General features: G+C 37.4%; 1 protein-coding gene across 1 annotated transcript in view; it reads right to left on the bottom strand.

The window, feature by feature from the left end:
- The window catches only part of LOC114658374 (dihydropyrimidine dehydrogenase [NADP(+)]-like), a 1,245,381-nt gene extending 1,225,381 nt beyond the window's left edge, over nt 1-20,000 (bottom strand). The window contains exon 1 of the mRNA XM_028810459.2: nt 19,796-20,000. Within this exon, the coding sequence (XP_028666292.2) occupies nt 19,796-19,834 (39 nt within the window). The 5' untranslated portion in view covers nt 19,835-20,000. The remainder of the gene's footprint in view (nt 1-19,795) is intronic.
- Between the last annotated feature and the right edge of the window lie 5,131 nt (nt 20,001-25,131).

Genomic DNA, 25,131 nt, shown 5'->3' on the forward strand with positions numbered 1-25,131 from the left:
TCACATCATTACACAATCATAACAAATTCCACAAAGCCTCCAGAAAAAAAGAAATTATTATTATCTATATTTTTATTGCTGCAGTGGGTTGGCACCCTGCCCAGGATTGGTTCCCTGCCTTGTGCCCTGTGTTGGCTGGGATTGGCTCCAGCAGACCCCCGTGACCCTGTGTTCGGATTCAGCGGGTTGGAAAATGGATGGATGGATGGATGGATATATTTTTATTGTTATTATTGTGCATCTGGTGGACACTTTTATCCAAGGTAATAATAATTCTTGACATTTATATAGCGCTTTTCTCAGTACTCAAAGTGCTATCCACACAGGGAGGAACCAGGAAGCGAACCCACAATCTTCCACAGTCTCCTTACTGCAAAGCAGCAGCACTACCACTGCACCACCTGTGATGTGACTTACAAGGTCAGGACATCGTACAACTGTTTAAGTACACAGTGAGGAGGAGAAAGGAACTGAATTGGAAACCTTTTGGAAGTCCAATATCTTAGCCACTGCACCATACCAGAGCCATATCCTCCAGCTAGAAAAAAAATACATTTTTAACACTATTAGTCAATATTCTTAGAAGTGGTTGTGAAGTTATACAAAACTCAAGTACAGTACCTTGGGATCTCCATCTTTCTCATGCCTTCTCTTCATCTTGGCATGAAGCCATGGTTTAATGATGCTACCTATTATCTTATGTGGACTTGTAGGATGACAGAGAGAAAGTGGAAAATAGACAGATGTCAGGCAGTTTATGACATTATTACACACTATCTGGCCAATTACCAGAAGACGTTTAAGACATTAAGGGTACATTTTTTCTCTGACATTATCTCCAACAACTGTCACAGACCCCCAGCTCTATTTAGTATAGTTAATGCTGTACTCAGTCCATCTGTGAATCCCAACAGTGTTGTGTCTTCGCTGACCTGTGATGATTTTTAAAATTTCTTCATTAGTAAGATTTACAGTATTAGATATCACATCTTGCCTCCTGCTCACAGCCCATCTGTTCCTGCCATGCACACCACTGTTTTTAGCCAGTTTCAGCCAGTGTCTCTCCCCACTTGATTAAACTTGCTTCTCACAAGAAGCCGAGTTCCTCCCCTCCTGATATTATGCAAATTCGTCTCTTTAAAAAGATATCTGAAATAATTCCAGAGTTTTCTCAACTATAAAAAGTTCTTTAATTACCATTTTGTCCCATGTTGTTTTAAAACACAGACTGGCTCAACAGCCATGTAAAAAAAGACAATCTTGACTCCTCACGCAACAGTAACAGAATCACCATGTCCATGCAACGTCTTCAAAGAGGTTTTTTTTTTTCCTCAAATGCAGCAGTTTCTGGATCATAATAATTCTCTCGATCAGTTTCCATTTTGGTTCAGGACATCTAATAGTATAGAATCTACTTTCAAGAGAGAGGACAAATTATCCTGTTGCTAACAGTTGACTCCTGGAAGAGTGCCATTTTGATTCTGCTAGATTTTACTTTAATCATTGATTCAGTTTATGAAGATATCTTGAACGATCAACTTTGGCAAGATGCTGGCATTTGGGACACTGCCCTTAAGTAACTTTGAGTGTAAATTCAGTAATCACTATCACCAGTAATTCTTGTTACCTGCAGGGTACTGCTAAGAGTCTGTTCTGGGACCTATTCTTTTTCTTTATTCTGCATTATCCTAAAAGAAATTCAGCCTCCGCACAGGATGCCCAAATCTGTCTTCCTCTGAAACCTGATGAGTTCACCATAATAATATATTTTTTATAAGTTCCCTTGTGAACGTTAAATGTTGGAAGGCATTACATTTTCCTTCAGATTAATGATCTAAGGCTATCTTTTCAAGAGCTTCAACCTCTATTAAAATTATTGTCAGTAGCCTGTGTCAGCTAACCCCACACATCAGGTGCTAAGGCAGAAATCTTGGGATAATTTTTGATTGTAATTATAACTTTGACAAGCAAATATACACTCCGGTTAAATGTAACCTCATGGCCATCACTAAGTGTCTTTTAATAATTTGCAAAAACGCATTCATGCTTTTATTTTGTCATGCCTAGATTTGTAATATTTAAGCCAGGGTTTCCTCAGTTTATGTTTAAATTCTTTTTTTATGTCCTTTTTTTACTATTTTTAATTCATGAATTATTATTGGTAATGTTAATATTGTTATTTTTATTCTTTATTTAATTAAGTATTTTTGTTTATTGTTTGTCTAGGGATGGCCCCCAGCCCTATAAAGGCTGAGGAGACAATTAAATGTGGTGCATTGTATGCACTTCTTGTTCTTATTGTTATCATTGAATTACTGGATTTTTGGCATCCTTGCTCTGTGTTTTGGGTTAATGGATTTAGTTTTTGCCCTTTGCATTTCCTAGCCAAGAGTTTACAGTCATCACATTTCTAGTTGGGTATTTTTGATATAATTGGGACATTTAAGAATATATTTTAGAACTCTTAATTGCAAGGTTATTTGGGTCCCAGTGTAGGCGAAAGCCAGCAAGTCCAGGTAGACCTCAGGATGCCTTTGAGTGTGCCCACTCTGGACAGACTGGTAGAGATTATGGCCTGCTTTCCTGGCCATTTTGGAGACCTCATATCATTTTGGTAATTTCTATTGAAGGAATCAGTACAAGATTGTTGCCACAATGTTAGGATGGTGCTTTCCAGTGATATCAGTCCTGTTTGCAATTAGTCAAAAATGTTGCTGCCAAGGTGCTCACTTGTGCCAAAAAAGGAGAGAAATCACATTAGACATGTTGGTATCTCTCTTTTCTGATTCCCTGTAAAATATATTGTGATGTTAAATATTTTCTTGTTTGTTTTTTTAAATTGTACACAGTTCAGCCCCATTTTATCTTGTTGATTTCCTTAGTCCTTATTCAAACTTGCAGGTTTCTCAGGTCCTCTGACCAAATATTAATATTTGCTGCATTTCACTTGTTTGACACTTAGTAGCAACCCTGCCTTTTTGGTCGTGACCACAAAGCTCTGCAACAGTCTACATTCCAGGATAAGGTCTGCCCCAAGAGGGAAAACTTTAAATCTCATTTCAATTCCTATTTTTTCTCACTTACTGAAGGTTTCTTTTTTGTATGCTTACTTCTATACATATACACCAATTATTACCTTTTGTCTTTCCACCATCCTGTACGGTTTTTATTGATTTTATTTTATTTCATATCCTCTTTTAATGTTTTTTTTTTTACTATTTTCTAACTCTTGGTTTTAATTCTTGCAAAACACTTTGCTGAAACTTCAGTTGTTTCAGTAATGCTAAAAATATATTTCATTTGACTCTGCTGAGGTCCACATTCACGATTCCATCCTCTCAAAGACAAATGGCAAAAATAGGATCCGTGGTAGAGTAGTGGTAACAACTTCACACTAATGGGAAGATGTGTTCACCTCAGTTGTAGCAAAATGTTAATAGATGATCATAAGAGTTATGAAGAAAAAATCCAGAACAAATAAGCAAGTTAATATCAGAATGACTTGAGAAAGGTTAAGTTTAGGAATGACCTAGTTACACTCCTCTCCTAAATCCCAGGGTTGGGCAAGCAGTTTGTGTGCAATATCCTGCCCATGGCATGGATTCCAGAGGCCAGCAATCAGTTCCTACATATCTAGAACATTCTGGTTCTTGTGAGATGTTTTTTACAAGACAATGCTACAGTTGTATGGCTTAAGCATAACAAGTTATCATATTGTGTCATTCAAAAAAAAATTAAATACATCAAGCTTTTAACATATGAATAGAGACAGTCTATAGCTCTACCATGTCGAGGGTTAAGTGTTTATGCTTTCAACTGCTTGCTTGCAGTCTTATGTGTGTGATTTTAAAGAATTTGAGTTTGTGAATGGCTGAAATTTATCAGCAATGGATTTAATAATTCTTAATTAATAATAATTCTTTGCATTTATATAGTGCTTTTCTCACTACTCAAAGCGCTCAGCAATTGCAGGTTAAGGGCCTTGCTCAAGGGCCCAGCAGAGCAGAGTCCCTATTGGCATTTACGGGATTCGAACCAGCAATTTTCCGATTGTCAGTGCAGGTCCCTAGCCTAAGAACCACCACTCCACCAGATTTGGTGGCTCCGCTAAAGGTAGAATTTCAGATGTGACTCCATGTCTGAGTACAATCCAATATTAAGAGTGATGGTTGCAAATCTGAAAGAAGGAAGTTAGATGGATAAAGGTTTTCCAGTTGTACACTGAGTAAAACGAATTATCTGAATACTTCAAACCATGTCTTTGGTGGCACAAGTAGTAAAATGCACTTACCAGCAGAAGCATCCCAATCATGAGTTTGAGTAATCTTTGCATTTTTCAAATGCTTTATTGTGGAGTCAAGAAAAAGATAGTTAATGCTCTCTGGGTGTGTTCAGAGCTGAGCTGTTAATTTATCTTACTCACCATTCTTCAAACTTTACAAATATCCAAGTCAATTGCAGCAGCCAAAGCCTGTTCATTTTCCTAATTTTAAGGAACAGTAAGAAGTGTAGACTTGCCACATATGAAACTCAAGTTGCCATCGTTCATCGTGAATTTGAATCACGTTTTGAGGTCTTTAGTTGCCGTGAGACAGATTTAGTATCTTTTACCTTCTCCTTTTGCTGTTAACATGGACATTGTTCCTTACGTATTGAAACTCGAAGTAATTGATTACCACTGCAACAGTGGCAAAGTTTCTTTGCTTGATTTTTACAGACTATGCATTACTCTGGATTTGATTTTCAAGGTTCTGCAAGCCTGCTGTGTGTATTGCATCATTATCTGCTTTTTAAGAACTTCTGTTTTTGTGTTAAAATAGCTGTATGACTTATTAGCTGTAAGATGACTTATGACTTATGCTGGAAAGAGGAACTACTCCTTAACACTAGAATTACCAGAGCCTACGAAAAAACTTGTAGATCCGTCCCACCTTAAATCGCTTCACACTTCTCCATCAGCGTCTTTAGTCCTGTAAATGTGTTGATAAGCAGCAAGAAGTATGTAAGAGATTGTATGTAAGAGCCAGATCTACAGCGTAAAGTCACGAGTGCAGAGCTTCCCATGTACATATACAAAGTGCAGCGATGGCAAAAGTGCATTCTTGATCCGAAGTAGAATCGTCGGCATGAGTTGAGTGTACCTCTGTTATAGCGTGTCTATGTGAAAACAGCAGTGTCAAAAGCGTGGGGGGGCGCGGGGAGTTGGGAACGTGAACGCGGCTGAGAGAATAACAGAATAGAAAAAAACAAAGCTAACCTTTACAAGTATCATAAATCACACCGGCTGTTACAGACTGGAATCAAATGTGTGCTTTTATTCTAAAATAGTAAGAATACGAGCAGCTCAGTTCTCAAAACGGACTCACCCAGGATCAAACCCGCAAAGCTTTGATTACAAGTCAGCAGCCGATACCGTTGCGCCACCGAATCTCTCATTCCAATTGTGTGTCAATGTCGCAGGTAAACGCGGGTTGTTTTTCTGCAGTTATATTTTTGACTAAAAGCGCACTTGTTCTGTTATATTTGTACCTTTTGTGAAAGTGTTTCTTTGATATTTGGAATTCAGGCTTCACACATTATACACTTCATGTCTACATTTTGTCAATTATTACTAAAACATGAAAAACGTTTCTGTTTTAATGTGTTTACATAGATCGTTGTAGACACGGAACACATATGAAATGCATGCGTTCCAAATAACGATATAGTATGTATAAAAGGTGTCATTTTGCTTGACTTCTCACTCTATACAACTCCAAGCTACTGACACGTAGGTAAACAGATTTGAGCTGAGAAAACCGTGCGCCGGTGGGGGATGTGATAGCAGACTACTTGCTGTTTGCTGCTTATCGACACATTGATGGAGAAGTGTGAAGCGATTTAAGGTGGGACGAATCTACGAGTTTTTTCATAGGCTCTGGTAATTCTAGTGTTAAGAAGTAAACAAGCTCACAATATAAGGAGCTGTTTGGGGACTTTAAGGGGGGCTTTGGCTTGCAAGCAGAGAACTGACAGCTACTCACCCGTTGCCTAATAAAAATTACTAATTGATGAAGCTCCTGTCTTCCTCGGTTTATTCTTACACAATATAAAGTTGTAGCTTGTGATAGATGGCCAGCGGTTCAGTCCAGTCGGGACGTCTCTGAAAGAAAAGAATGGAAGAAGGCAGCCTTTTCAGGACACTGCATCCCCCGGGACGCTAGGTGGCAGCTTCCCTGGATGGCAACGGTTCCCCGGATCCCCTCAGGGCATCCTGGGACATGGAGTTCGTTTCCTCAGCCCTGTTTGGGTGCCATGGGTTCCGCCAGGGGGAGAGCACAAAGAATCTGGGGACTCCTACTGTTACTACAACCCGGAAGTACTTTGGAGTCACGAGGACGGAAGCCCACAGTACTTCCGGGCTACTTGAGGACGGATGATGTGGCGTTTGACCCGGGAGGAACACTTCCGGGTCATGGACTATTTAAAGGACTGCTGAAGACCCAGCAAGGAGAGCCGGAGTTGGGTGGTAGTGTGACGGAGCTGCTGGGTGGAGAGGAGGATTATTGTGATTATTGATTTATTGTATTATTATTGAATATTGGAGAATTGTGGCGAGTGTGGTGCTTTGTGCACTGTAATTGAAGAAAAATATTAAAATTCTTCTTGGTGCTTTTTACAAGTGTGTCTTAGATGTCTGTCAGGTGGCTTTCACGGGGCAACAGAGACCCCTAGCGTCCACAGGCTGCACTTTTCACAAAAGAAAACTAATAAAACCAAGTATTGTAGTTTACTAACAGATACAAATTTTTGCAATGAATTCACCACTTTGGCGTTAACCCTGAGTGACTCTCAGACTTGAAATTTTGCGTAAATACAGATATTCCCATGTTCTGTCTGGGTTAACCTGTTTTGATGACATATGGATCATTAAGCTCAAATTAACTCTCAGCATAGTATTCTGCTACCGTCTTATGGATGAAATAAAATCATACTGCAAAAAAATCATTAATTTATCTATTCATTCTGCCAACTGTGGTAACTCATCAATATTCATGACTCGGACAGAGCCTCCAACAAAAAAAAAACAAAAAAGCGCAATGGCATATAAATGAACAGCTGTAAAGCCACTTTTAGAACAAACTGAAAATAAACCATAAGCTGAATCAAGTCATAATTGTACGACCAAACCACTGTGATATGCCCAGTGAATTCTCTCACCCGAAGGTTAAACATGGTGCAAATAGCTTTATGACAGAAAGGCAAAGTGACTGCGATCAAGTGCAAGGACAAAAAAAAACAGTGTCCTCTTAAGCAAAATGCAGCAACAGTCAATGTCTGTGCCACGGAAATTGTGAAAGTCACTACGCCATCCACTGTGGTAGCCTACATTAATACAAGGGGTGCATCGATCATGTAGATCAGGCACTGACATTCTACCCTCTCATGTGCCAGAAATAGAAAAAAAAATAAGGAAAGTGTGCAAAGAAACAAGCTGTTCTGGGTGCAACATTGGGCTGTGCAATAGTGACTCTTTCAAAACATATCACACAAACAATGTATACTAAATCTGCATCATCATAGCAGTGAACACACAGACATACATTTCTTACTGTGCTTATGTCAGAGTTTTGGTACTTACATATTTGTTACCTATAATAACATTTTTTCTTGTTTAAAAAATAACTTTTTGGCTTATTTTTCTGGGGTAAACAGAACACTAAGGAGGAGAATTGTTGTGACATCCAGCATCTCAGCTAATATTAACAAGTTGTGCAGATGCAGTTTCATGTTCAAGACTAAAACAAATTTCATAGCAAAAATCAATGTGCTTTAAAATTACCCTCTTATTGGTGTTTGGGTATTGCTCTCAATAACTTTTAATTAGCCAGCGTATAAACGATAACAATTTCTTGGAGCAACTGTTTTGAAATGTAATATTTGTCATTAACAGGTGAACTAGATTGCCTGAGTTCACAGTTACACTTAGACTTTATGTTATGAATTGTTTGAGTCATTATTGACAAATCAGCCCACCAACAAAAAACTTTGTCCACCCCTGCCCATTAAGATTTTGATGCAGCACCTGAAATAAGCAGTTCAGGCTTATAAATCTACAAATGCCGAGGTGAGGAATTTCTGCAAGATGAAGTGAGACAAACTCCTCTACAACTCTGAAAGATTTAATAACTACAGAAAACCTTTGGTTCTAGCCATTGGTTTATTTATGTAACAGTCACCTATACCTGTCAAAAACAGGTTATAGAATACATTATAAAATATTTAATATCTCTTGCTTTACATGTACCTTCAGTGCCTTTCCTCAGTATCCTTGCATGTTTGAATCTCTCTTGACCAGCGCTCCCTCTGTCGAGAAAATTCCCGTAAAACGTGCTTCTCGAACTTTGTCATTTTGAGACGCCTTGTTTGCCTCAATTTCACTTTTATATTTCCCGTCTCTCAAGGCGACTGTCAACGTGCCTTCTATGCCTTTACTCCTCCTCATGTTATTAACCCCTTCACCGCCCTCTGCCGGATATATCCGGCACCGCTGTTTTAATGCTAACGCCATACTGCCGGAATTATCCGGCACATTTGCCTGTGGTTATATGAATGCCTGGCAAGTAGTATAACTGACGGTTTGGCGTGGGTATTATTACTACGTTGTATTTCAACAACTCTGTGGTTGTTTTGGCCGGTCATGTGACGTGATTCGCATGTAACAGCTGTGAATATGGCGAAACGTAAACTGACTTCAAGTGAGGCTTTGCAGGCGATTTTGGACAGTTCTGATCATGATTGTAGCAGTTCTGAAGAAGATTTTAGTGACAGTGATGAGCAGCAACGTGCGCTGCATGATATTGTGAATGAAGACGCATCGGATGACGGCGCTGAGTGGGTGTATCCCCAGCATCTCAGCTGGGCTGCTGCCCGAGGTGAACTACCTTTTCTGCATTCGTTTGAGGGAACGTGTGGCTTTATTGTTGATGTAAACAATTACACTGCTGAGCAGTTTTATGAGCTGTTTCTGTCACCTGATTTGATTAGACATTTTGTTCATCAGACAAATCTGTATGCAGCACAGTTTATTGAGAAAAATCCCAATTTACCTCCACATTCCCGTGTTCGTGCTTGGTTTGACACTGATGAAAACGAAATGAAAAAATTCATTGGGATTTTGATGTTGATGGGAATAATCAGAAAACCAGATATTGAGATGTACTGGTCTACAGATCCTATGTAAGCAACACATATTTTTGCAGCTGTCATGACACGTAACTGATTCTCTTTGCTGCTGAAATTCTTTCATTTGAATGACAACAGAAACGAGCCAGATAAGAAAGATCCAAACCGCGACCGCTTGTTCAAGCTACGTCCTTTGATTGATCATTTATTTGAAGCATTTCAGTTGCCCTACATGCCAGGACCGTCAGTTGCAGTTGATGAAAGTTTATTGTCGTGGAAGGGCCGCTTACAGTTTCGACAGTATCTACCATTGAAAAGGGCACGGTTTGGTATCAAGATGTTTTGCTTAGCTGAGAATTCAGGTTACATTTATAGATTTCGTGTATACACTGGCAACTTGCACAACATTTAGTGGTCAATACTGCTTGAATAAATGTAAAAAATGTAAAAAAAATGTAAAAAAGTAAAAAAACAAAAATTGTTCAGATTTCGCCTGGCTTGGGGAATATTTAGGGAGTTGGCGGTTAAAGGGTTAACAAAGCCAAACTAAACAATCACACCAAACTGACCAATCAGATTCCTCTGAGTGACCAGACATACATACAGACCTGTTTTATTTTATAGTAGATTTGTCTTATTTATTGAGCTTCTGTTAAAGGTCAACCATCCCCCCTGGGGACAAGTGATATACCATCTATTCTAGATGATAAAGACAATATAACTGGGAATGTCAACAGGAAGGTGATGGATTTTTCATGTAGGGAACTGAGTATTGTCATTCATTTATGTAATAATAAGTTTTGGTTGGTAATTTTCTTAAAATGCATTGTCTGAATATTAGTGTGATTTGAGAGAACTTAGCTATTAACCTAAACAAACAGGCCCAACAGACTGAATGATCTCCTCTCGTTTGTCAAGTTTCTTGTGTTCTTATGATTATGAAAGTGTTATTACACTTTGGAAAAACTCCTCTGCATTCTGTAATTTCTTAATTTCATTTTTTTAAATTCCTTTACTTCTGTGTAAAGTTTAAACCCAAAGTTTTCATTTCTGTTTCATCACACTGTGTTTTTAAATTTAACATTGGAAAACTGCACAATGCCAAGATATGTTTGGTAAAATAACCGTAAATATTTGAAGAAAATTTGAAACCGAACAATTTTATCATTTTATGTGTCTTTAGCTGAAAGATCTTAATTGGCACAACACACACATTTAACAAAATTTAAACATGAAGCCCTCCAATAATCACTGAAAGTATATTTCACTTAGAGAGCTGACAGGAAGGTGAAATTTTCAAACTGTAATTGCTTTAGAGATGGCAATTATTGTGACATTTCAAAAGGCAACTCCAAGTCAGCGTGAAGTCAAGTGAACTACATCTGAAAATACACTGAACCTCTAAGGTCACATCGCTTCCTCCACATTCTGTATGTTAGTAAAAAAAAATTTAAAAAAAAAAAAACGCCAATGAGAGTCTTCAAAGACTTAGTTACAGCTTGCCACCAGAAATCAAACACAGAATTCTTTTAATAATCTGCTAAAGCCTATTTCCATAGCTAATGGGAATAAGGATTGTTTAGTCTGAATGAATGCTTGGATAGACATGTGTATTGCAGCTGATGATCACGTTATCTTCATTAATTTATACCTGCAGACTTACTCTTACACAATTTAATGCATGAAAAAGCTATTTTTATATGCAAATGTTATCTTTATTACATTTTGTATGTCTTACAACTATCAAGTAGCACTGTAGTTTTATTGACTTTAGAAAGGGAAAGAAATGATAATTATTTTAAAAGCAAAAATATATGAAAATTGCATTTATTATACTAACATTTATATAAAAGTAGCATTTTGAATCAGCCTAAAGCAATAAATTCAAGTGAACTACTCAGTGACAGCATGACTTGAATAATTGCCAGTCTTTTGTTCTGCAAGTTATATTTTCTGCTTATTTTTAATTTGTATTATTATAAGATGTCCATATACAATCAGAACTATGTATTTTTGCGGATTACTAGGTGTACTGCATAAGACAAGACAATTGTAAAAAAATAAAATAAATAAATAAAAGCATAGAGCTACATCGGCTTTTGAATCTGTTAACATACATTTTTCAAGGATTAGGAAATGCTACTTACTGTAATACCCTAATATACATTCAATTTTCAGTGGCAAGATTAGAGCTAAAATTACCAAGTGGAAAATTGCTGCCTTTTAGAAGTAGAGTATAATGCACATTTAAAAAGGCCCATTAAAGGCATATTTTTCACAACAATGTTTGAGAAAATTCAAGGCGCCTAATACAAGGGATTCAGCTGGAGGTGTTAAGTGCAACATATGACCAAAAAAATATGTTTACTTTCTTTAATTTGCATTTTGTTAACACATACCATTACAGAATGAGAGCATCTCGAGTCTGACAAACCATACAAGTAGTCGAGTCCACCAAACCTATTGATTAGTTAAGCTGTCCCAAAATTTCCCCTATAATGTAGTGCTGTACCTGCTGCTGGAATTCCATGTAGGAATACAAGAACATTCAGACACTGGGACGGATAGAGCTGGACATCATGATATATTGACATTAGTCAAAAATGACATCTAAAAATTAGACCACAACCACTTTCACTGTAAAACATTAAGATATTTGAAACGTGTCAATATGGTTTATGGTTCATAACTAGCTACAACCAATAGGCTACCTAATTCTCTGTATGGAATGTCCTGACACTGCACTCTATGTGGGGGAAACTGGACAAACACTCCGCCAAAGAATGAACTTCCACAAGCTCCACATCAAGCATGGCGACACAGATGTTCCTGTAGCACCCCACTTCAACAGCCATGGACACTATGACGGGGACTTTAAAGTCACAGTGCTTATGGGAATCTTCAGAACCAAGTAAGAGAGAAGTTAAACTCATGCTAAAATGTAACACATTACAATATGGTTTAAACAGAGATAAGAGGATTTAGAGCCAGATAGAAGGATTGTTTTCGCCAGATAGAAGGATTGTTTTCACTCTCGACTGACAAAGACAACCTGACTACAGATCCACATTGTTTTGAAAAATTCATTAGGAACTTCAAAAGACTTTGTTGGACAGTTATCTTATCAACAGATCTTGACTATACTTTTGTTCTCCTCTCTTGCTAAATGCATCTTAGTCTGGAGAAGTCTAATAATCTTTTACATCTAAGATGTCTCCCTTAAAGGTTTTGCAATGTTGCATCTGTCCTAGTGTCTATATAAGCAGAGGGAATTCCAGTTTCTGTATTACATCTTGCCTGAAGGAGTAAGAGAGAAGTTAAACTCATGCTAAAATGTAACACATTACAATATGGTTTAAACAGAGATAAGAGGTTTTACGGCCAGATAGAAGGATTGTTTTCACTCGACTGACAAAGACAACCTGACTACAGATCCACATTGTTTTGAAAAATTCATTAGGAACTTCAAAAGACTTTGTTGGCCAGTTATCTTATCAACAGATTTTGACTATACTTTGTTCTCCTCCCTTGCTAAATGCATCTTAGTCTGGAGAAGTCTATTAATTTTTTACATCTAAGATGTCTCCCTTAAAGGTTTTGCAATGTTGTATCTGTCCTAGTGTCTATATAAACAGAGGGAATTCCAGTTTCTGTATTACATCTTGCCTGAAGAAGTGGCCTGTGTTGCCTCGAGCTTGCTTATTGTAATCTTTCTAGTTAGCCAATACAAGGTGTCATTTGCCTAACTTCTCACTAAATCCATAATGGCTAACATGATACAACACCCTACTACTACAAAGGAAGACAGCAATTAAAACCATTAAAAGTACAGGTACAATATATTCTTTAGAAAAAGTGCAAAGAAAGCCAAAGTGTCAGTGTGTACAGTTTCCTACATCATCAAAAGGAGTTTGAAAAATGAAGGAAAAACTGACAGGAATGGGTCTGGCAGACCAAAAGCCACAACAGAATCAAAATACAAGTTTCAGGGAGTGAACAGCTTGCTAGATAGGAACCTGTATGTTCACCCATTGATGTTTTGGGGGAGGAGGTAGAAATAGTAAATGAATAGAAATACTTGGGAACTAACTTAGATAACAATCTTAACTGGAATTCAAATTCAAAAAAATATACTCTAAATGCAATCAGCGTTTACTTCTCTTCCTTAAACTCAAACTATTTAAAGCAAACAAGGACCCTGTGTTGTCCTTTCATCGCAATATGATCCAGTCTGTTATCACTTTCAGTTTCACTGCTTAGTTTAGTGGTCTAACCAACCAAAATTTTAAAAAGCTCCAGCAGATTACTAAGCATGCAGCTAAAGTTATTGGGACTGATGTAGATGATCTGGCAACTGTGAGTCAGAGGACAATGCTAAAGAAACGAGAAATAATCTCAAGTGATGACAGACATCCATTACATGTAGAACTTAACTTCAGTAAATCAGTATGGACAGTCGCTTTGAAAACCCACACAAATCGCTCTAGAAATTCCTTCCTTCCTAGTGCCATATGACTTTTTAATAAGGAATATTGGAGAAAATTATTAAGGGTTGTTATTTATCCTGTAATCATTTTTGTATAAATATGCATTATCAAGCTGTCCTACCTTAACCTGTCTTGTCTGTATTTGTTTTGTTTCATTTCATTCTGTCTTGTTATTAGATGCAACTGAGAAGGAAAATTTCATGTTTTCTTGTGTAAACATGACTAAATAAAGCAACCTTGAACCTCGAACCTCAGAGGACAACAGCTTCAAGAAAAGCTTAACATCTTTATAGCATCCATATCTCGAATTGTTTCCTTATTTGTTCAATGGTTTAATTTCAGATCATGCTGATACTGGCACTTTATCCTATTTTGCAATTTCAATAATGGCTTTCATACTACCACTCAACTTGTCAAACATGCAGCTCAAAGTGTTCTTCTTAAAGTTGAAAGTGACACTTACTTACTTAGTCCACTTTTTCCTGTGAGGCACCTATACACACATACACAAACACACAGACACTCACTTTCAGACACACCACCGTAAAACTCGACAACAGGTATCCCAGTTTTTATGCTATGATCTAAACCGATTAGGTGTTTCCTTTCACAATATAGTTTATGAAAGTCTGCACATTAGTTTGATAAATGAAAAGAACTAACAATACATCTTCCAAAACCAAGGAGAAACTGTGTATAATATAATTTATAAATTAAACAACATAAGATGTAAACACTGACACCCTTCAGATAGTCGTCACCAGATCTTCAAAAGCAAATTGGATCATATGTTACAAATAAGCATTTTTTGTTTACATAAAAGAGAAACTTTACAATAAACTACAAATGTAGTTTCTGTACAAATTAAATAATGCTTAGGAACACATGAACTGTCTGGTGGTCATTTATGAAGTGTCAGGTTGCAGCACAGCTCAATGAATTACAGCATAACCCTCTGCTGTCTGAAGTGCAGGATCATTTTACATAACGGTGCTGTGTTCGTAGAATGTAGCTGTAACATATCTACAGCAAGCCTTATGATTGATTTTATGAGCAATATAACAATTTTAAGCCTGCCTAATCTAATTCAGGATTTTAAAAACTAGAAGGTACTCTGGGATCACTGAGCCGGGAACCAGCCTTGGAAACGGCACCAGTCCAATGCACGGCTCACTCAAGCATGCACACACACTCACTATGGGCCAATATGCAAATCAGGTAAGGAAACCTTGTGCCCTGTGTTGGCTGGGATTGGCTCCAGCAGACCCCTGTGACCCTGTGTTCGGATTCAGCGGGTTGGAAAATGGATGGATGGATGGATGGTAAGGAAACCCCACAATGACACAAGGACAATGACATGATAACTAAACAATACACCTTGATTTTATAAGTAATACCATATAGATTAATAATGACATTGTATTACAGATCTGTTTACAATAATAATGGTATATGAAAAAAAAATAACCTGTAATGTCTTAACGTTATAAATTTTAAAAAACAAAACTGAGTAGATTTTCAATGCATCGTGAAACTGACCCTTAAGGAGAACAAAAAATAAATAAATAAAATAAGAACAAAAGAAAGAAACAATAATTATAAGTCAGCCAGTCACTTTCCAACCCGCTACATCCTAACACAAGGGTCTGCTGGAGCCAATCCCAGCCAACACAGGGCGCAAGGCAGGAACAAATCCCGGGCAGGGCGTCAGCCCACCGCAGATAAGTGGCAGCCAAAAATATGCCAGGGTTAGGTGGAGAAGACAAACTGCTGACCTGTGAAAAGAATCTTACTCCAAAGGAAGCTTAAATCTTTAAAAGACACAGAACAAATATAAAACAGAACAATCAAATAAAATAAACCAAGGCAATTTTAGAAAAGTACTCGTATAAAGGAATTTTTTTGAATAGAATTACATACACAAATAAATTAAACTACTGTGAAATTAGATAATATAGAAGCATAAATTGTTAGTGTAAATAAATAAACTTTTTTTCCACAATATTCCTTCAAACATAACATGAAATATGGCTTGAATTTAAAACTTGTCACTTTTGCTCATCAAAACTGAGAGGGGGCAGGCTCTAGCAAGTGCTGTACTTTAATTGGTGAATCATTGGTACACCGGAATTAAACTTTGGCCACTAAATGCCACATTTATAGCAGACACTTCAGATGCAGGCTCTTAATAATGAATTCAGAGTTTGTAGAATTAAAGTATCTATTTTGCACAGTAATTCTGGGCAACTTTTTCTTGCATTCTTATTCGATGACACGCACAGTCAAAACTCTGAGCAGGCAGGATTTAAAAGTCAAGTTTATACATTTACTCACTGCACCCTCTTAGCTTTGAAAGTGAAAGTTTTTAATTAAAGTTGTATTTGAAGTTGCATTTGGAGAAATACTAAGGACATACTTAAATAAGTAACAAAAAACATATTCCATGACACATTTATTTACTCTCACATTTCATGTTGTTTTTCTTATCATCACATTTCACAGTCCTTTATTTGCGTATTTTTTTATTTTTTTTCCAAAATATTACTCCACAAAGAGTGTCAAATGAGTTAATTCCATATTCTGTCTATTAGATAGATAGATAGATAGATATATAGATAGATAGATAGATACTTTATTATGATCCAACTGTACCTTTAAATTCTATTAGTACAGTACCAAACCCAATAATGCAGCCTAAGTCTATTCACCGTATAAGAGCAGAGCTCCTAAAGCTGGACCAGGAGTGTGGTGGCAAATGGAACTGGTGAGATATAGAAAAAAATATACACCCAAAAAATGTTAGGACCACAGAAACTGTTACGAACATTTTTCTTTATTTTTCAGCCACATAAAAAATACTCAAATTGACATTAAACCATGTGTATTACTGTGCATAACTTGTACAAAATACAAAATCAACTAATTTAATTTCAGATTCTGGTGGAACACACTTGAACTCATTACAATAGACTGGTGGATGTACCAATGCTTTTCTACATAAAATCCATTACATTAAACACAACTAGACTGTTACTGGCGATTATGCTGGCTACGGTCAGTTTTAGACATTTAACACCCACTTTTACGACAGAGCTCACTTCACTTGCACCAAACAAGAATTTATATTGTATTCTGATATCCTTTTTTTTTCATTTTACTTCTTGGATACAGAGATGTTCTTTTGAACTGCATATTCAGACAAGAGGCAGAAAATTGTAAGTTTTTTTAATTTATATAGCTAAATCCTGATTACCCTGGTTAATACATACCAACGGTTACATCTTAATTTTAAAATCAATTTATTTAATGTCTTGCTACACCCAAGCTTAGTCTTATTGGCATGGAATTAACAAGCCTGTCTGACTCTTTATTGCATTTTCTGTATTCTTTCCCATATCAACCTAATTTTGGTTGTCTAAAAATATGTTTATAGTTAAATAATCCCCTTTGCTAGCAAGACATTATGTCAAATTACGAGTAAGTTTAAGGATCCTTTTTTTTCCTTCCACTTATTTACTCTGACACTGATGAATATAAATCAATAATAAAATTTTTCAAACTACAGTATGAAGTTAAATTCTGAGCTTATAAATTATAAAAGGGGATATACTGTACATCTAAATGCTATATCTGTGAATTACAAAATTGGTTTTTTTACCTTATCCAGATTTATTTTTATTATTATTTACTATTTGGTCTGAAACCTTTAATCCATGGCAATTCACAAAATTTGATAAACAAGAGGTAAATTTTTTTAACCAGTTGGAACAAAAGCAGGTGAAGAAACTTGCTCAGGGTCACACAGTGTCAGTAGTGGAATTTGAACCCAAAGCCTCAGGGTTTGAAATGTAGGTCAACTCCTTAACCATTATACCACATTGTCTGCTTATCTGTCATTCCACAGAATTGAAATTCGACACGCTGATAGTGGGACGGCTCATTGTAGTAGCAAGTGGCAAGAAATACTATAGTGTGATCTTTAAAGAGAGAAAGAGCTCCACATTAGCTGGGATGTCTATCCATGAAACCAATCTGTTCAATTCCTGCCTATTGCATTTAACTTTTTCTGTAATCAGGCATTTCCTTTCACTATTTTGTCATGGCTCCAAGACACCCTGGTGGAGCTATACTGTCACCAGAGTGATTCACTGCAATTTGGGGTTCAATGCACCAGAAGGTAAAACAAAAATAAATATACAAAGAATCTTTCCAGTAATAGTACTACATGCAACAAGTTAAAAGGGAATAAAGTTTGGTAATATAATGTTTAATTGCTTTTTACATTTTTACTGTGTTACCTGATTAATGGTGGGTAGCTCAGCTAGTATCACAATAAAGTGCACTATATAATTTGACTCCACAAACAATACATAGCTTTCTACGCATGTTATACAACTGGATTTGCTTGAAAAGTTTATTTTTTTCCTTTTATCTTAACTTGCATTTAAAAACAAGCACGAAAATTTAGAAAAAGCTATCATTTAAACTCTCCTAATAAGAAGTAGCAAAATGAGCACATGATTGTTCCTAACACTTAAATCCAAACTGCCCCAACTCAGTGAACCAAGCATGTGATGGTCACATTGGCAACTAACCCCAAAACTTCATCAATTATATACATCCTGAACAGGAGGACTTATTCATTCTTTAGTTCGGAGAGTAATGAATACGGAGGATAAGATAAATAAAGTTACAGCGGTGAGGTGAAGCAAAGCCGTTCGTCCACGTGTTACGTGTTTGTACTTGGAAGCTAAAGAGAGTGGATCGTGAAATGAGAATGTAGACAGCAAGCCATGCGTTTTGAACGTTTTTAAACTGTGTGTGCTGTCAGTGTGTCTGTAAATTAGAACTGATGTAATGCAATCTTCATGGAGTAAGTGCACATCTCTTTTCTTTTTACGAGAGTGGGGCGATCATGCTGAAACAATGAAATCCCTAAATCTGGAAGCATACGGGTGTCAAAAATAGGAATGCCTTCTTTTCTATTCAAATACTATTTAAGATAAATATTACCTATTAAAAGAAATACGCGCGCGTTACGTGAAATTCTCTATGGCAATACTGAAGTGGTTCTCGTTGCCCATCCAAAAAAATTAATATGCAGCCCCTTCCTTAACAGGAGCAAAATAATTCATAACACGTGCAGCTGGTTTACTGCTGCCCTTCCCACACAGGCGTGTATTTCCTAGCTTTCACTACGCAGCGTTCGTTTAAAGTGCGCAGGCATGGAGTTAACTTTTCCTACTATCCATTGCGCTCCACCTTAAATTCTGCAGGCAAGCAGGAAACGCTCGAATGGCTTTAATACATGATGGGCAATTTTCAAACCAAATCACAGTACGTGGATAAACAACACGGATTACTTTCAGAAACCGTAGGGCGATTGTCCAACATAAAAACACTTTTTTTAACAATTGCTTTTTTTTTCTTTTGCAAGGACAAAATAAACGAGTACGTGGAATTGCATCCCAGTGGGACAGAAATCACTTTACAGACAGAAAATATTAAGCAGGCAGCAGCGCTGATCTCTCCACACTAGCCAAAAGCGGCAATGCTTGACCCTGCCGTGAAGAGCTGCACAAACGAGGAGCCTTCAAAAGCTGTTATGATTACAGAACTTATTCTGCTAAGCAGTTAACAACTGATCACTTTTCCTGTTATAGCACATCCGTCATTCCAAAATACCTAACGGTGCAAAAATCACGGGGGAGGAAAGTTTGGAGGGTATGGGTTCACAGCTTTTAAGTCAGTTAAGTTTCATTCCCGATCACCACAAACTATATCACATTTTACTTTTCACGTTTGAAAGCACATAGGTCAAAGTTACTTATTCAATCTTCCAAATCCTTTACAATCTATAAGTGCCTTGAAAAAAGATCTTAGTGAGACTGTCTGATTGTCCAAATAATAGATAAAATCACACTAAATATAATCCCATCACTTGAAATGGTGAATTAGACAAAAAATGTTATTTTCTTACAGTATGCATGGCATCAGACGCAGACAATAACATTTATAATAACAACAAATCATTGTTCAAATAAAATAGTACCTTTCCATCATAATAATCAAGCATATGCGACTGCTAAAACCAAAGGAATAACAAATAACTTTTCACCATTCATGTGTGTTTTTTCATATACCTCAATGTCCGGGACGTCCCTGCTCAGCATTCTAGCCATGTTGACACGGAAACAAAATCAAATTATACTAATAACAACAAGTGACTTTTTAAGAAAACAAATTGAAAGAACTAGAAAAAGCGAAATAGAACAGAAGACCCCAACTGAAGTGTTCAAAGTCCTGAATGTTTGATCAAGTCCAGAGTATAGCTGCAACACCTTAAGAAAAGACTGATCCATTCTCCGTTTGGGGCAAGTCCCGTTCAGCTCAAAGATTCCTGCTGAACTACTTCTTTGGTTCTGCGCCGGCCGAGTGTGAATCAAGAATCTGCACAAGACTTCCCGAAACGAGTTACTAACTGCTGCTGAATTCTGATGAACAATGTACAAATAGTCTCGCTCTTACATTGCTGCAAAACCTCCGCCACAAGAAGTGGTAGATCCCAGGGCTGCAGGTTGCTAGTAAGCGAAGCAACTTTATGAAGGTTACAGACACAGGGAAGAGGTTAATCCAGTTGAGATCGTGGAGTACGGGCCCTGTCGATTTCACACCGTCCGTTATTGTTATTGTTAATTTTATTTTTAGGTCTTTTACCCTTTCGAAGGTATAGCTGGCTGCAACGAAATACTGCACTTGGCACTGCGATTGCTGCAGCAAGAAAAACTGCGCTGTAATAGTAAATAGTCAAAGCGACGACAGGCTATAAAGCTAGACAAGGCGTGAAGATAGCAGCACTTGTTTAAATACGAAGTTAAAGTCGGGGATGTAACCTACAGAACTTACTCCAGCTGATATGTCCTTGGGATTTTAAAATGAATTATACCTTGAACAAAAACGTGCACTTTTTTCTTTTTTTGTTGCAATTGTGCAGGTTTAAATGATAAGTGCGGTTTTTGGCACTTTCGAACATATATCTTAATAGTTAAAGGCTACATGTGAAATGCTATCCATTGGCTAAGCACATACAGTGCATCCAGAAAGTATTCACAGCGCATCACTTTTTCTACATTTTGTTATGTTACAGCCTTATTCCAAAATGGATTAAATTCATTTTTTTCCTCAGAATTCTGCACACAACACCTCATAATGACAACGTGAAAAAAGTTTACTTGAGGTTTTTACAAATTTATTAAAAATAAAAAAACTGAGAAATCACATGTACATAAGTATTCACAGCCTTTGCTCAATACTTTGTCGATGCACCTTTGGCAGCAATTACAGCCTCAAGTCTTTTTGAATATGATGCCACAAGCTTGGCACACCTATCCTTGGCCAGTTTCGCCCATTCCTCTTTGCAGCACCTCTCAAGCTCCATCAGGTTGGATGGGAAGCGTCAGTGCACAGCCATTTTAAGATCTCTCCAGAGATGTTCAATCGGATTCAAGCCTGGGATCTGGCTGGGCCACTCAAGGACATTCACAGAGTTGTCCTGAAGCCAATCCTTTGATATCTTGGCTGTGTGGTTAGGGTCGTTGTCCTGCTGAAAGATGAACCGTCTTCCCCAGTCTGAGGTCAAGAGCGCTCTGGAGCAGGTTTTCATCCAGGATGTCTCTGTACATTGCTGCAGTCATCTTTCCCTTTATCCTGACTAGTCTCCCAGTTCCTGCCGCTGAAAAACATCCCCACAGCATGATGCTACCACCACCATGCTTCACTGTAGGGATGGTGCCAGGTTTCCTCCAAACGTGACGCCTGGCATTTACACCAAAGAGTTCAATCTTTGTCTCATCAGACCAGAGAATTTTCTTTCTCATGGTCTGAGAGTCCTTCAGGTGCCTTTTGGCAAACTCCAGGCGGGCTGCCATGTGCCTTTTACTAAGGAGTGGCTTCCGTCTGGCCACTCAACCATACAGGCCTGATTGGTGGATTGCTGCAGAGATGGTTGTCCTTCTGGAAGGTTCTCCTCTCTCCACAGAGGACCTCTGGAGCTCTGACAGAGTGACCATTGGGTTCTTGGTCACCTCCCTGACTTAGGCCCTTCTCCCCCGATCGCTCAGTTTAGATGGCCGGCCAGCTCTAGGAAGAGTCCTGGTGGTTTTGAACTTCTTCCACTTACGGATGATGGAGGCCACTGTGCTCATTGGGACCTTCAAAGCAGCAGAAATTTTTCTGTAACCTTCCTCAGATATGTGCCTCGAGACAATTCCTTTGACTTCATGCTTGGTTTGTGCTCTGACATGAACTGTCAACTGTTGGACCTTATATAGACAGGTGTGTGCCTTTCCAAATCATGTCCAATCAACTGAATTTACCACAGGTGGACTCCAATTAAGCTGCAGAAACATCTCAAGGATGATCAGGGAAAACAGGATGCACCTGAGCTCAATTTCAAGCTTCACAGCAAAGGCTGTAAATACTTATGTACATGTGCTTTCTCAATTTTTTTATTTTTAATAAATTTGTAAAAACCTCAAGTAAGCTTTTTTCACGTTGTCATTATGGGGTGTTGTGTGTAGAATTCTGAGGAAAAAAATTAATTTAATCCATTTTGGAATAAAGCTGTAACATAACAAAATGTGGAAAGAGGGATGTGCTGTGAATACTTTCTGGATGCACTGTATGAGAGTGAGAGATTGTGATTTTATTAATTTGGCAAACCCATATATTTCAATAGTGGGAGGCAGGAAGCTGGAGACTACTCCTGCAGTATATGAGAGAAGGTGCAAGATCTTACCGAGGATATAGGAATATGGCAAGAAACCAGCATGCTGCCTGAATTTCAGCGTGTGTTATGGACCTACCAAGGCAAATCAATGTGTCACTTTTTATTTATATCTATATTGTAGGTTGGCTTGGGATGTTGCATTAATGTTACCCAAAATATTAACTGGAAAAGTCCAATGCAAGGCTATAGAACAGGAATTCATAGATATCATTCGTTCATTACTGTTCCTTAATTGTTCCAGGCACTTTTTTTACTTATTTTTTGAAAATGCCCACAGGGCTTAATTGTCTGGTCTACGATTTTCTCATTTTCTGCCTTTTATTGGCTGAGGACATTTTTAGTCTTATAATTTCATGTAGAATGGGGAGAAAATAGTCCATGATATAATACATGCCAATCTTGACCCATGCTGTATAACAGCAAACTACAAACGACGTGAAATATGGCCATGAGTAAAAAAAAAAAAAAAAAATCTTATGTTACTTGTGTTATATATAACCCGCATGTCAGTTATTCAAAGCATGTGCATTTTTTCTAAAATATTGGTAACGAAATACTTCCAGAACAATCTGCGCACATCATGAACCAGAAACTAATACTACATGGGATTGACTTTTTGAAATGAAGATCCCGCATTGCCACCTCATTCACTGGTCAAGAGTCTTATCTTCAGTTTAAAACAGAAATCGCATTTGGACTTGGGTTTTACTGTTTATGATTTTTGCTGATTTTTTTCCAGAAGGATTAATTTAAAAGATTTTAATAGCAAATTGCATGTTTTGAGATTATGACTAAATAAGTGGCATGTGGATTATGCAGCTCAAGTAATGTGATTTTATTTTTCCGGTTTTTTTGGATATTTTCACTTTATTTGCCATTGTACAGTATTGGTCTGCTGTTATGCTCCTAAAATCTGGAATAGTTTACTGATAGAAATTCTCCAGGTTAATATGGTAGAGCACTTTAAAAAAACTGCTAAAAACCCAATAATTTAATATGGCTTTCTCATAGCTTTATTATAGTGTAACCCTGATATTCTGTATATGCATTTAATTATCATTTTCATCATGACTCCACAATCCGTACTAACCCCTACTTTCTCTGCTGTTCTTTTTCCGGTTTTCTGTATTGACAAACTGCGCCACCAACACCTGATCAAAGCACCGTGCAGCCCCTACATTGATGGATTGAAGGCCAGAGGTCCACGTGACCATCATCATCTAATTCTTCCATGTGAAGATTGAAAACCATTAGGACTGATTGAGATCATTTATGTTAGGTAGAATGCTCAGTGGAGGCTGGTTGGTCTCATGGCCTAGAACTCCTGCAGTTTTTTTTTTCCTCCAGCTCTCTGGTGTTTTTTTGGTTTTTTTGTTTGTTTTTTCTGCCCTCCTGGCCATCAGACCTTACTTTATTCTTTGTTACTTAGTATTGAATAATCTTATTTTTTATATTTTTCTTTTTTCTTTCTTCATCTTGTAAAACACTTTGAGCTACATCATTTGTATGAAAATGTGCTATACTGTATAAGTAAATGATCTTGTTGTTGTTATATTGTATCATATACTGTTTTCTATCCTGCATCAAAACATGAGATTAAAATTTCTTCTTGACCATCACTACAAACTGCGTGGAGTAAGTAACATATTAAATTATTTAATTTGTGGGTGGAGTGTTCCTTTAGTATACCTCTTCTTCCTCAAAGTTTCCTTCTATTGAAAATGTCTGTGCTTCATTTTTCCTTCATCCAACAGAGATTATTAGCCTTAAGGACAGTTCCCACAGATGTAGCATTTCACTACGTGCATACCCAGACACTCTCTGCAAATCCCTCTTTTTAGTTTGTGAATGTACTTGAGCACTGTAGAGCAAGGACAGTGAAGGGTTTGGCCAACATGTTGAGAAAAGGGGAGATAAGGTATGATTAGATCTGGAATTAGATGCCTTCTGGTCACTGTCACAATCTTTTACTTCTTCTCCAGCGGAACTGGTACTGGTGACGCTTCCTTTCTTTTCTGACTATATATGTCTTTTTTTATGCAGCATTATAGTTAATGAATATACATTCATCGGGTGGGGGTGCTGAAGTCTGGTCATTGTTTTCTTTTATATTATGGTAAACTTTTTTCAGATATCATTGTTTTGTATTTTTACCTTTATGTAATTTCAAGTGCGGCACAGTGGTTGTACTGCTACCTCACAATAAGGTGATCAAGGTTTGTGTCACCTTATGAACTTTGCATGTTTGCCATGCAGGTTTGCTCCAGGCATTTTGGTTTCATCGCACAGTTCAAATACATGCAGGTTATGTGAAGTGGCATGGCTAAATTGGCCTGTGTGCGTGTTGACCCTGTAATGAACTGGCATCCTGTCCAGGAATTCTTCCTGCTTTGCATCCTATGATTGCTGGGATAGACTCCAATATTCCCACGAATGGATAAGTGGGTTAGAAAAATGGAAGGCTATATGTCATTTTAATAAAAATTGATTACACAAAGAAGATGTAATTAGTGACTGCTTCTTGAATTAGTATGTAGTAATTGTAGTTTTGTCACATGAACAGAAAACAGTGAAGTTCTAACTTGCATGTCTGATAAACATGCCAATATGTTAAAACGACAATGAAAGAGGAAGCCTGTTTAGATTTGTTATTTTGTAATGATCTAGATAGAATTTAGGGTAATTGAACCA

The sequence above is a fragment of the Erpetoichthys calabaricus genome, chromosome 10 (assembly GCF_900747795.2).
Source record: "Erpetoichthys calabaricus chromosome 10, fErpCal1.3, whole genome shotgun sequence".
In the NCBI taxonomy this organism is placed as follows: Eukaryota; Metazoa; Chordata; class Cladistia; order Polypteriformes; family Polypteridae; genus Erpetoichthys; species Erpetoichthys calabaricus.